A 13,072-nucleotide genomic window follows, 5' to 3' on the forward strand; every position below is an offset into this window, starting at 1 on the left:
ATATACTTGCAATGAATAGAGTATTGTGTAAAAATACACAAGGAACTGCTAACAATGGCCACCCCTTTTTGTACTGTTGAATCTTTTCTTTTGGTCCTGCACACACATCTTTTTCAATGTTTAAAAAGCCACCTAGGAAACACAATTTTATGAATTCTCTACTCAAAAACTGAGTTGGCTTGTATTCATATCCCTTTTTATTGCTAACATTAACTATGTACCTACTTCAGGATGTTAGACTTTGTCAGAAGTAGCTTGTTTATGTATTCCAAAAACTATCAAATTTTAAACTGTTTTCTGACTATAGTATTAAGGATAAATTCTATATGAAAATGAATTTGATTGCAATAAATCAAATACTTTATTTTGTGAGACCAAGACTTCACTTCATATTTTACAAACATTCTAGAGTCAGTAACAAACAGATCCCTGTAATTTCGTGACTCAAGAAAGACATTGGCTCGTTGCTGTCAATGGGTAAGTCTCTTACATATGAAATTAGATGTTAACAAAAATATGTATCAGGTGTTTCCTATGCTTACCTTTCACTTGGAAAAGATATTCAACACAAAGAAATGATTCAACAGCTTACACTGTTTCCCCCTCTAGTTGTATAACAATATAAAATGAAACAATTTAGATGAAAAATCATTCCAGAGTCCCAAGTAGCACTGGGCTACTGAACTGCAAGTCTTAGGGGGGTAGGGAGACCTCAGCAAATCTGGGGTACCAAGGGCCTCTCCGCAATTTTAACCGGTCGACTAAACACCATATGGCGAGGCAAACTTCCCTTCAGACAGTTAACACTTGGTGTCTGATTAATTTCAATGGCTTATTAAACAGGCCCCTCCAGACCTCTTCCCTAGAGAAGGAGGAGGAGGGGACCTGTCTGTTGTGCCTTCTAGGTGCTTTGTGCCTTCTAGGCTTGAAAGCATCCTGGTGGTGGTGCTGCCCATCATTTCTCTTGGTGGTGGGGGGAAGGGGGAAAGAAGGAGTCTTTTCTGTGTTTGTTTATCAGGTATTGAACCGAAAATTCCCCTTGGCTCTTTCCCTTGGCGCTCACTCCGGCCGGACGCCGCGGTGTTCCACCCCGGCCCTCTCCCAGGCCGGCGCCCCAGGCCCGGCCCGGCCCAGCCCAGCGAGCCCCCACCCCACACGCGCGCAGGCCCGGGGCCGGGCGGCCGAGGCTTACCAGTGGGCGCGCTGTCCAGGATGCGCAGGTCGTAGGCCCCGGAGCAGCGGTAGTTGGCGGCGGTGCCGTTGTCCCACACCACCACCACCTCCTCGGGGCTCTCGAAGCTCCGGACGGTGCCCACATGGCCCTCGCCGCCGTCCTGCTTTCCCCACTTCCAGTCTGGGCCGCGGACTACCCGGGCCCCGACCCCTTCCACCATCACCCGGTTATTCCGGGAGTTACTCATTGTGGCCCGAGCGGGGGGCTCCGCCGCCGCCGCCGCCGCCGCCGCCGCCGCCGGGGGGCCCGCGAGGGAGTTGGGCCCCGGCCGGACTCTCGGCACCGGCGGGGGCGGCAGCGAGCCCCGGGGGACGTGGGAATGACTCACGGGGGCGACGGGGCGATCCCCGCGGAGCCCACAGCCGCTCCCCAGCCGTCGCCGCCGCCGCTGCCGCGCCCCCGGCTCAGACTGGAGGCCGGACCGCAGCGGCTCGGAAGAGGCGGAGGCGGCGGCGGGCGGACAAAAGGGAGGGGGCCGGAGGCGGGGACTCCTCCGCTTCCTCCGGCCTCCCCGGCCAGGCTATAGCGACGGCGGCCAGGAAACCTCGCTCTCCCCCGGCGGGGAGCACGGAGAGCGCCAGGAGCCTAGAGAGGCTAGCCCGGGGGGGACGTCGAGGGCAGCGGGAGGCCAGCTTAACCGCCGGCCTTTCCTCCTTCCCGGCCCCCTGCTCCGGGGTGGGTACGCGAGGGCCGCGCCCGCCTCCTCCCCGCGGGCTGCGGTGGTACCCTCCCGCGAACGCCCCGGCCCAGGGGCCCCTTCCTTCAGCCCCCGCGCACGCCTCCTCGCTCCGCCCAGCCACCGAGTCCCCTCCGGGCGAGAGCGGCTCCACATCCGGGTACTGACGCACCCAGGGCCGGAGCAGCACCTTCTCTGAGTGACTAGGAGAGGGATCCCCAAAAACAGTAGGGTGGAAAGGGGTTTGGAGAGTCGCGCGATCCGGGAAAGAAAGCAAGGAAGATCGACCACTAAGCTTCCAGGCCCCCGTGAGAGTGCGCATGCGCGCAGCCCGTACAGGCGGGGGGGGGGGGGGGAGGGTGAAGGGGCGGGACAGACGCCCAGCATCAGCCTGGAGGGAGGGGCGGCTGCTCCCTGCTTTTGCCTTCCCCGGCTGCGGCGCACCTCCTTGGCTGTGAGGAAAGGGGAGGGGCCGGGAGGTGCGGCTGGAGGAAGTGAGGGTAGGGATGAGAGCCGGACTGCTGAAACTGGGTAGTTGTGATTAGGTCAATGTTTCACTAAGTTCTAGTTAGTGTACCTGGGTGTATACTAAGTGTGAATTTGGGATTCTGTTTTACTCTTTTATAACGGGACAGAAGTAGAACAGGTTATGGCATAGATTAAAGGCAACCTATTTTTGTATGTGTAAATTCAAAACTTTTACTATGAGAATGGGTGATTTGAACAGAAGGATACTGAATGTGTGTGTCTTGCCTTCTTGTGAAGTCAGGGTGGTAACCTGTAAAGCCAGTATTCACAGCCATCCTGACAGCCGCCAGCCCGTGCAGGTTTGCATTAGATTCGGACAGACGGTAATGAAACAACGGAGCCAAGAACTGGTAGGCCATTAGCTTTAATCCTAGCTTGCACCCGGCGGGCAAATAAAAACACACACTGGGCTTCAAAACCCACTCATTCAGTGCTCACAAAGCCACTTACTTATCCGAGTTTCCTAGAACCAAAGGTTTCTAACTGCACCAGTCTCATTCACCTCTGCTCCTCATCTCCTCTCTGCACAAACCCTGCACAAACTGGCTTCTCCTTCAACACTCCATCATCTTGGCTGCTTCTCCTGGCCTCCTCCACGTGGCCTCTCTCTGCTCTCTGCTCTCTGCTCTAATGCTAATCTCAGGAACTGAGAGAGCAAGTTCCCAGTCTGCCCCACTTTATAGTGCAGAAATCAAAACCTTTAATCCAATATACAAAATAGAGAAGTCTCTAATACAGGGGTCCCCAAACTACGGCCCGCGGTCCACATGTGGCCCCCTGAGGCCATCTATCCGGCCCCCGCCGCACTTCCGGAAGGGGCACCTCTTTCATTGGTGGTCAGTGAGAGGAGCCTAGTTCCTATTGAAATACTGGTCAGTTTGTTGATTTAAATTTACTTGGTCTTTATTTTAAATATTGTATTTGTTCCCGTTTTGTTTTTGTTTTTGTTTTTTACTTTAAAATAAGATATGTGCAGTGTGCATAGGGATTTGTTCATAGTTTTTTTTTATAGTCCAGCCCTCCAACGGTCTGAGGGACAGTGAACTGGCCCCCTGTGTAAAAAGTTTGGGGACCCCTGCTCTAATACAAAGTCACTTATCTGAGGCATGATGGGATTGCACCACCCACATCAAAAAGGGTGGGAAGTCCAGGGGTCCCCAAACTTTTTACACAGGGGTCCAGTTCACTGTCCCTCAGACCGTTGGAGGGCCGCCACATACAGTGCTCCTCTCACTGACCACCAATAAAAGAGGTGCTCCTTCCGGAAGTGCTGCAGGGGGCCGGATAAATGGCCTCAGGTGGCTACATGCGTCCCGCCGGTCCGGTGTAGTTTGGGGATGACTGGGTCCTAAAACCAAGCCCCAGGCTACAAGGATCCTGCCTTCCCACAGCCAGCCCCAACACACATTAATATCACCTGGGCAACGGGCTTCCAAGTGGGCAGCGCCATCTTTAACAAAGTGAGCATAATATATTTTATCTCCCCAACACCTCCAAACAACGCAAGCTTCCAGGAAACCTGACAAGCACCTTGCGATTGATACCTCAAAATAGGCCAGCAAAATTTGTAGTAATTTCAAACATTTTCACCCTGGAAATTTTTAATGCGCTATTGCCAGAGTTGTTCAACTGCAACTGTTCAATTAAGGATACTTAAGTGTTCCTGCTCTGCCAGCTCTTTCTTCTCTCTCTGCGATCTTTTCCAGTTTCCTTCTTTCCTTGTTAGATCACATTAATTAAGATGATAAAAAGATTTTAGACCTGTGGTGGTGCAGTGGAAAAAGCGTTGACCTAGAATGCTAAGGTTGCTGGTTTGAAACCCTGGGGTTACCTGGTCGAGAGAGAAAGAGAGAAGCGGGAGGAGCAGGAAGCATCAACTCCCATATGTGCCTTGACCAGGCAAGCCCAGGGTTTCGAACCGGCAACCTCAGTGTTCCAGGTCGACGCTTTATCCCACTGCGCCACCATAGGTCAGGCTCTCTCTCTCCTCTAATAAATAAAGGATTTTAGAAAAATTATATACACTGCACCAGTTATACTTGTGGTTGACTTTGTAAAGTTCACTCAAGAAAAGCCCAACCGGCCCTGGCCGGTTGGCTCAGCGGTAGAGCGTCGGCCTAGCGTGCAGAGGACCCGGGTTCGATTCCCGGCCAGGGCACAAGGGAGAAGCGCCCATTTGCTTCTCCACCCCTCCGCCGCGCCTTCCTCTCTGTCTCTCTCTTCCCCTCCCGCAGCCAAGGCTCCATTGGAGCAAAGATGGCCCGAGCGCTGGGGATGGCTCTGTGGCCTCTGCCTCAGGCGCTAGAGTGGCTCTGGTCGCAACATGGCGACGCCCAGGATGGGCAGAGCATCGCCCCCTGGTGGGCAGAGTGTCGCCCCCTGGTGGGCGTGCCGGGTGGATCCCGGTCGGGCGCATGCGGGAGTCTGTCGGACTGTCTCTCCCTGTTTCCAGCTTCAGAGAAATGCAAAAAAAAAAACAGAAAAGCCCAACCAAGATGTCAGGCTCTTAATAGTGCAACCTTGCATTTTACATCAAACACAACATAAAAATTGCTTTCACATATTTAATTGTGTTTTATCTCACCCAGGAATTTTATACTTACCAAGATATGGTCTAATATTTAGATAGGCTTTTTTTTTTTGTATTTTTCTGAAGCTGGAAACGGGGAGGCAGTCAGACAGACTCCCGCATGTGCCCGACGGGGATACACCCAGCACGCCCACCAGGGGTCAATGCTCTGCCCATCCGGGTGTCACTCTGTTGCGACCAGAGCCACTCTAGCGCCTGAGGCAGAGGCCATGGAGCCATCCTCAGCGCCCGGGCCATCTTTGCTCCAATGGAGCCTTGGCTGTGGGAGGGGATGAGAGAGACAGAGAGGAAGGAGAGGGGGAGGGGTGGAGAAACAGATGGGCGCTTCTCCTGTGTGCCCTGGCCGGGAATCAAACCCGGGACTTCCGCACGCCAGGCCGATGCTCTACCACTGAGCCAACTGGCCAGGGCCTAGGCTTTTGTTCTTAATACCAGAGATTAGTTATAATAACTTTAAATTTTATTTGCCCTTAAAATGGAAAAGGATCTTAAGAGGTGATCTGCTCCAGATCTACCCCAGTGATTTTCTTTTCTTTCCCCCTCCCAAAACCCCCATAAGAGACTTAGGTACCCTAGACAAAACAATATAGCAATGCTGCAGAAACTCGTTACAACCTCTAGAGTACACTGAGCATAAATACGAAAACCTCAAATTAGCCCAATCCTCATATTTGATAAAATAAATAAATAAATAAGGCCAGGACTGATTGACTTGTCAAGGATTACAGAAAAGTTAAGAAATGGAGCCCATCTAATACCATCTAATGCTTGATGTATTTCTCCATATTAAACTCTCTTTTATTCATCCACCCCCTAATTATAGTATACATTATAAAACTATACCACTATCATGTTGCTAAGACTATTTCAAGCCCATTAAATTAATATAGCTTGCCAATGGTCTCTGAATGTTTTTGATCATACATCCTTTCAGTACAAAATGCACTTTCTATATAGTATATATATATATATATATATATATATATATACTTATTTATATAAGTGATATTCACAGTACCATGTCACATGTTATAAAACATACTCAAAATAGAAATTATATCAATAAAAGGGTAAGATATAAAATATATAGAGCCTGACCAGGCGGTGGCTCAGTGGATGGAGCGTCGGACTGGGATGCAGAGGACCCAGGTTCGAGACCCCGAGGTCGCCGGCTTGAGCGTGGGCTTATCTGGTTTGAGCAAAAAGCCTACCGGCTTGGACCCAAGGTTGCTGGGTCCAACAAGGGGCTGCTCGGTCTGCTGAGGGCCCGCGGTCAGGGCATATGTGGGAGGGTGGTCAATGAGCAACTAAGGTGTTGCAACGCGCAATGAAGGACTGATGATTGATGCTTCTCATCTCTCTCCATTCCTGTCTGTCTGTCCCTGTCTATCCCTCTCTCTGACTCACTCTGTCTCTGTAAAAAAAAAAATAAATAAATAAATAAAATTAAAATATATATATATAGAAAAGTTTTCATACTTATTTTCCTCACTCCAGTAGAGAATTTCTGCATTACTAGATGTTTTCTTTGGTATTCTCCAAAGTAAACATACACCAATTTGATCACTGTGTCATATGTGTGTTATGTTTAGAACCCATTTATTCTGTACCTATGTTTGCTTTATCTACCTATTTGTTCAGAAATATTTAGGGTCATTCAAAACTAGTAATTTTTTTTTTTTTTTTTGTATTTTTCTGAAGTGAGAAGCGGGGAGGCAGAAGGAAAGACTCCCGCATGCGCCTGACTGGGATCCATCCAGCATGCCCATAGGGGGCGATGCTCTGCTACAACCAGAGCCATTCTAGCGCCTGAGGCAGAGGCCATGGAGCCATCCTCAGCACCAGGGCCAACTTTGCTCCAGTGGAGCCCCGGCTGCAGGAGGGGAAGAGAGAGAGAGAAAGGAGATGGGGAAGGGTGGAAAAGCAGATAGGTGCTTCTCCTACGTGCCCTGGCCAGGAATCAAACCCAGGACATCCACACACCTGGCTGATGCTCTACCACTGAGCCAACCAGCCAGGGCAAAACTAGTAAGATTTTTATTCCAACCATAAGTAATATAAAATCAGTAAATCTTTGCCCCAGAAATGAAGTGGTTTTGCTATTCACCTATAATTCTATACTATGAATGAATTTGTGGCTTCTGTACAGTCTACAGAAATGTATAATATTTGGAAGCAATTTTATAAATTAGAGTTATATCTAGCACAAACCATTCAGTTACATTCCGTAGTTTAGCATTCGGCCATATCTAACTGAAACGGAAGAAAAATGTAGCTTAGTTGGGTCCCCAAGAAGAAAAGTATATCATCCAATTGTCCACTTAGGAAAACATAGATCATTCTAAATATTGCAACAGAAGGAATTCAATTCAGCAAATTATTTGCAAAAGTGTTGGAAAAGCTGTAGAAGCAAAAGGAGATTAATAACTACTGGGAAACACTATCCCCCAGGACTAGAGGAGGAAAAGAGAAAATGATGTTATCCAGGGCCCATCACCACTGTACCATTGAGGCTGCCGATACTGGACCCACTGCTGTTTTTTTTGTTTTGTTTTGTTTTTTTGGGTTTTTTTTTGTATTTTTCTGAAGCTGGAAACAGGGAGAGACAGTCAGACAGACTCCCGCATGCGCCCGACTGGGATCCACCCAGCACGCCCACCAGGGGCGACGCTCTGCCCACCAGGGGGCGATGCTCTGCCCCTCCGGGGGGTCGCTCTGCCGCGACCAGAGCCACTCTAGCGCCTGGGGCAGAGGCCAAGGAGCCATCCCCAGCGCCCGGGCCATCCTTGCTCCAATGGAGCCTTGGCTGCAGGAGGGGAAGAGAGAGACAGAGAGGAAGGGGGGGGGGTGGAGAAGCAAATGGGCGCTTCTCCTGTGTGCCCTGGCTGGGAATCGAACCCGGGTCCCCTGCACGCCAGGCCGACGCTCTACCACTGAGCCAACCGGCCAGGGCCCCCACTGCTGTTTTGTCATAAGCCAGGAGCCCAGGCTCACACTGAAGCTCCAGGGGACCAGGAGCTTTGTCATCACCACTGCCAAAGTCAAAGCTCCCTGAGGACAGGGCACACACACTGCCACTGCAACTCCTGGCACTGCCCTCCTGAGGAAGAACCCAGAAGCGACTGGAAATTTCATCAGAAGCAGGAAACAAAAAATGGCTTCTCCTCTTTCAATTATTCTTCCATTAGTCTCCCACAAGTAACAGAATAGTCTACCCTGTTGGGAACTCAGCACCATTCTCACCGTTCTACCATTCTTAAACTTCCGCATAACAAAGAAATAACATTGTGCCTCTGCCTAACAGGATATAAGTAGCCTTGATCATATAAGTATCCACTTAAAATGATACCCTCACCTTCTCTCCCCAAAAAGAGAAAGCATCCAACTGCCAGAACTAAAGTTTCTCCTGATTATATAGATCAAAAATGACTTAAGTAAGGTGCCCATTTCTTTAATTCACTGTGACTAACAGCTACCACCAAAGATCTATGTAAGTTAAAACATTCTGACTGCCACTCTGATCCTAGCGCCATTTTAGTAACTGCTCTCACCTAGTCTCCGTCTGCCCTCTGTCACTCTGGTTTGATATCAAGGAACATAGTTCAGTGGTGAAATCTCCTACCATCATCCCCAGCCTCCAGATAGCAGCTTTTTTTTTTTTTTTTTTTTTTTTTACAGAGACAGAGAGTGAGTCAGAGAGAGGGATAGATAGGGACAGACAGACAGGAACGGAGAGAGATGAGAAGCATCAATCATTAGTTTTTCATTGCGCGTTGCAACACCTTAGTTGTTCATTGATTGCTTTCTCATATGTGCCTTGACCGCGGGCCTTCAGCAGACCGAGTAACCCCTTGCTGGAGCCAGTGACCTTGGGTTCAAGTTGGTGGGCTTTTGCTCACACCAGATGAGCCCGCGCTCAAGCTGGCGACCTCGGGGTCTCGAACCTGGGTCCTTTGCGTCCCAGTCCGACGCTCTATCCACTGCGCCACCGCCTGGTTAAGCCAAATAGCAGCTTTTTAAAGATTCTGGTGATCCCCTCATCAATGCATTTCTTAGTGTCTTAGGGAAACAAGTGTTCTCTGGAACAACTTTTTCTGCTCCCAAATCTTTCCGTTTTCTCTCTTGGAATTATAACAGGGAAGTTTTGGTGTCTCAGCCTACTGAAAATAAGTCACCAGTAAGACATGTTTTCAGTCAACCGACCTGCTGTGTGAGCTACATATTATTTCTGAAAACTCTGGGAAATGTTCCTATGTTGATAAGTGTAGTTCTTTTCCTGGCACTTGTAGAATCCATTCCTACACTTATTCTCAGGTCTTTGACAATATAAATTTGCAAAATCTTGCAATTGGGGTGGGGGTTATAAAATAGCTTCTCCAGGTGAGACAAGGAACTACTTCAGATGAATTTGCTACAGAGTCTTCAATCAAGGGAAGTCTAGTCTCCTCAAATATGGGGAAAAGGAATGTTTTAGTTGGCAAAGAAAGGTGAGAGAAATGAAATACTACTCTCGATAAAAAAAAGAACAAACTTAATGCACATAACAACTTGGATGGCTCTCAAGGGCAGTAACTCAAAGGATTACATACTATATATTTTCATGTTTATAACATTTAATTTAGAGAGAGAGCAAGAGAGAGGGACAGATAGGAAGGAAAAGAGATGAGAAGCATCAACTCATTGTTGTGGCACTTCAGTTGTTCATTGATTGCTTTCTCATATAAGCCTTGACGGGGTATGGGGGATTGCAGCTGAGCCAGTGACTTCTTACTCAAGCTAGCAAACTTGGGCTCAAGCAAGTAACCATGGGTCAGGTCTATGATCCCATGCTCAAGCCAGCAACCCTGTGCCCAAAGCTGGTGAGCCTACACTTAAGCCAACGACCTTGGAGTTTTAGACCTGAGTCCTCAGCATCCCAGATCAATGCTTTATCCACTGTGCCACTGCCTAGCCAGGCTATGTATATAATACTTTGAAGTGACAAAATTATAGTGAGAGAGAACAGATCAGTGGTTGTCAGGGGCTAGAGTTGGGAGGACGATGTGACTACTATGGGATAAGACAAGAGTTTCTTTGTTGTAAAGGGAGAATTCAGAATCCTGATTGTGGTGATAATTACTTATAGAATCTACACATATGATGAAATTTCATAAAGCTATACACTCCCAAAAAAGGAGTGCATGTAAAAACTGGCAAAATCTGAATATAGTCTGTACCTGAGTTAATAATATTGGACCAATGTTAGTTTCCTAGTTTTTTATAACATACCATATTATATACAGATCTTATCATCACGGAAACAGGGTAAAGTTGACATGGGGCCTGACCAGTGGTGATGCAGGAGATAAAACTCTGACCTAGATTGCTGAGGTTGCCAGTTAAAAACCCTGGGCTTACCCAGTCAAGGCACATATGAGAACTACCAGTTGATGCTTCCCATATCTCCCTCCCCTTTCTTTCTCTCTCTCTCTCTCTCCTCTCTTTAAAATCAATAAGTAAAGTATTTTTTGTTGTGGAGGGGCGATAGAGACATAGACCCCCAATGCACCCTGACCAGGATTCACCCAGCAACTCCTGTCTCACCAATGCTCGAATCAACTGAGCTATTCTCAGTGCCCTGGGCCAATGCTTAAACCAATTGAGCCACTGGCTGTGAAAAGGGATGAAAGAGAGAAAGGAGAGCAGGAAGGGAAAAGAAGAGAAGCAGATGGTCACTTCTCATGTGTGCCCTGACTGGGGATCAAACCCAGGACATCTGCACACCAGGCCAACACTCTATCCATTGAGCAAACAAGCAAGGGCCAAATAAAATCTTTAAAAACAAGAAAAGGGGCCCTGGCCAGTGGCTCAGTGGATAGAGTATCAGCCTGACTTATGGATGTCCTGCATTCAATTTCCAGTCAAGGCACACAAAAGAAGTGACCATCTGCTTCTCTCCCCTTCCACTCCCCTTTTCTTTCTCTTCTCCTTCTGCAGCCAGTGGCTCAATTAGTTAAAGCAGGGGTCGGGAAACTTTTTGGCTGAGAGAGCCAGGAACGCCACATATTTTAAAATGTAATTCCGTGAGAGCCATACAACACCCGTGTACATTACGCATTATCCAATAAAAATTTGGTGTTGTCCCAGAGGACAGCTGTGATCGGCTCCAGCCACCCGCAACCATGAACAAGAGCGGAAGGAAATGAATGTATTGTAATACATGAGAATGTTTTATATTTTTAACATTTTTTTAATTAAAGATTTGTCTGGCCCTGGCCAGATGGCTCAGTGGTAGAGCATCAGCCTGGCATGCAGGAGTCCCGGGTTCGATTCCTGGCCAGAGCACACAGGAGAAGCACCCATCTGCTTCTCCACTCCTCCCCCTCCCCTTCCTCTCTGTCTCTCTCTTCCCCTCCCGCAGCCAAGGCTCCATTGGAGCAAAGTTGGACCGAGTGCTGAGGTTGGCTCCATGGCTTCTGCCTCAGGCACTAGAATGGCTCTGGTTGCAACAGAGCAACGCCCCAGATGGGAAGAGCATTGCCCCCTGCTGGGCATGCCGGGTGGATCCCAGTCGGGCGCATGCAGGAGTCTGTCTGACTGCCTCCCCATTTCCAACTTCAGAAAAATACAAAAATACAAAAAAAAAAAAAGATTTGTCTGCAGGCCAGATGCAGCCATCAAAAGAGCCACATCTGGCTTGCGAGCCATAGGTTCCCGACCCCTGAGTTAAAAGCATGGCCCTGGGTGCTGAGGATAGCTTGGTTGGTCTAAGCACATCAGCCTCAGGCACTAAAAATAGCTTAGTACTTGACATCATTCCTAGTGGGGCACATGTGGGAGTCTGCCTTACTATTTCCCTTCCTCTCACCTAAAAAAAAAAAAAAATTATATATATATATATATATATATATGTAATAAAAGCAAAAAAGGGTACATGGGAACTACATGTATGTTTTGCAATTTATTATGAGTCTTAAACTACCTTAAAAAAAGAAGTTAGTAAAAAAAGAGAAAGAAAAATATGAGGGGAACATGGGAGTTCCAAGTTTCTCAGACTTGTCTTAATTCACCCAAATATTTTCATTCTAAGTCTTTAGGGTCCCACTTTTACCCAATCTAAGCCCCAGCATTTACACAGAAGGAATTCTGGGTCCTCAGTGATATCACTGCACTGAGTTAACCAACCTTGGTATTTCCTTACTGCTCTGCGTCTAGACTTCTTTTATATGAGATTATAAATATTTAAATTATTTTTATATCCATCTTGTTCAGATGTTTTTATAGCTTGAGCTGAATGCAATCCTAACTAATTCAAATTCTTGAAATAATTACTACGTTAGTTAAATTTACTCTCTAGTGCAGGGGTCGGGAACCTATGGCTCGTGAGCCAGATGTGGCTCTTTTGATGGCTGCATCTGGCTCGCAGACAAATCTTTAATAAAAATAATAATAACGTTAAAAATATAAAACATTCTCATGTATTACAATACATTCATTTCCTACCGCTCATGTTCAGGGTTGCGGATGGCTGGAGCCAATCACAAGCTGTCCTCCGGGACAACACCAAATTTTTATTGGATAATGCCTAATGTACACAGGTCATTGTATGGCTGTCATGGAATTACATTTTAAAATATGTGGTGTTCATGGCTCTCTCAGCCAAAAAGGTTCCCGACCCCTGCTCTAGTGACTTCCATCCCCTTTCTTTGTAAAATTTTTTTCTAAACAATGTTATATTAGTTGGAAACTTTTTATATCAAAGAACAAAAAAATCAACTCAAACTGGCCTAATCAAAAGGAGAAATCTTTTAGATCATATAACTGAAAAAAATACAAAAGTTCTAGGTTAATGTGTATACTGACTTAGGACCTCAAACAGCATCTTTAGGATTGTTTTCTCCAGTTCTCCTTTTGCCCTTCCTTTTCTTGGCTTCCTTTGTGGTCACCAGGTGACCCCCAAGCGCCTGGCTTCATTCACTCTTACTGCTGGAAGGTCCTGCAGAAAAGAGGATCACCCCCCCCCCCCCGACAGTCTCAGCAAAAGTCTCCTTGTGACTCAGTGACT

At 47.5% G+C, this 13,072-nt stretch overlaps 3 protein-coding genes across 3 annotated transcripts in view; 2 read left to right on the top strand and 1 right to left on the bottom strand.

Moving 5' to 3' along the window:
* MIB1 (MIB E3 ubiquitin protein ligase 1) overlaps positions 1-2,213 on the bottom strand; it is a 155,774-nt gene extending 153,561 nt beyond the window's left edge. The window contains exon 1 of the mRNA XM_066353422.1: positions 1,193-2,213. Coding sequence (XP_066209519.1) covers positions 1,193-1,421 — 229 coding nt within the window. The 5' untranslated portion in view covers positions 1,422-2,213. The remainder of the gene's footprint in view (positions 1-1,192) is intronic.
* A 2,175-nt stretch (positions 2,214-4,388) lies between these two features.
* ESCO1 (establishment of sister chromatid cohesion N-acetyltransferase 1) overlaps positions 4,389-13,072 on the top strand; it is a 249,260-nt gene continuing 240,576 nt past the window's right edge. The window contains exon 1 of the mRNA XM_066353142.1: positions 4,389-4,408. The gene's annotated coding sequence lies outside the window, so the exon portion shown is untranslated. The remainder of the gene's footprint in view (positions 4,409-13,072) is intronic.
* The window catches only part of ABHD3 (abhydrolase domain containing 3, phospholipase), a 94,454-nt gene continuing 90,862 nt past the window's right edge, over positions 9,481-13,072 (top strand). Inside the window, exon 1 of the mRNA XM_066352301.1 lies at positions 9,481-9,515. Coding sequence (XP_066208398.1) covers positions 9,481-9,515 — 35 coding nt within the window. The remainder of the gene's footprint in view (positions 9,516-13,072) is intronic.

The sequence above is a fragment of the Saccopteryx leptura genome, chromosome 11 (assembly GCF_036850995.1).
Source record: "Saccopteryx leptura isolate mSacLep1 chromosome 11, mSacLep1_pri_phased_curated, whole genome shotgun sequence".
In the NCBI taxonomy this organism is placed as follows: Eukaryota; Metazoa; Chordata; class Mammalia; order Chiroptera; family Emballonuridae; genus Saccopteryx; species Saccopteryx leptura.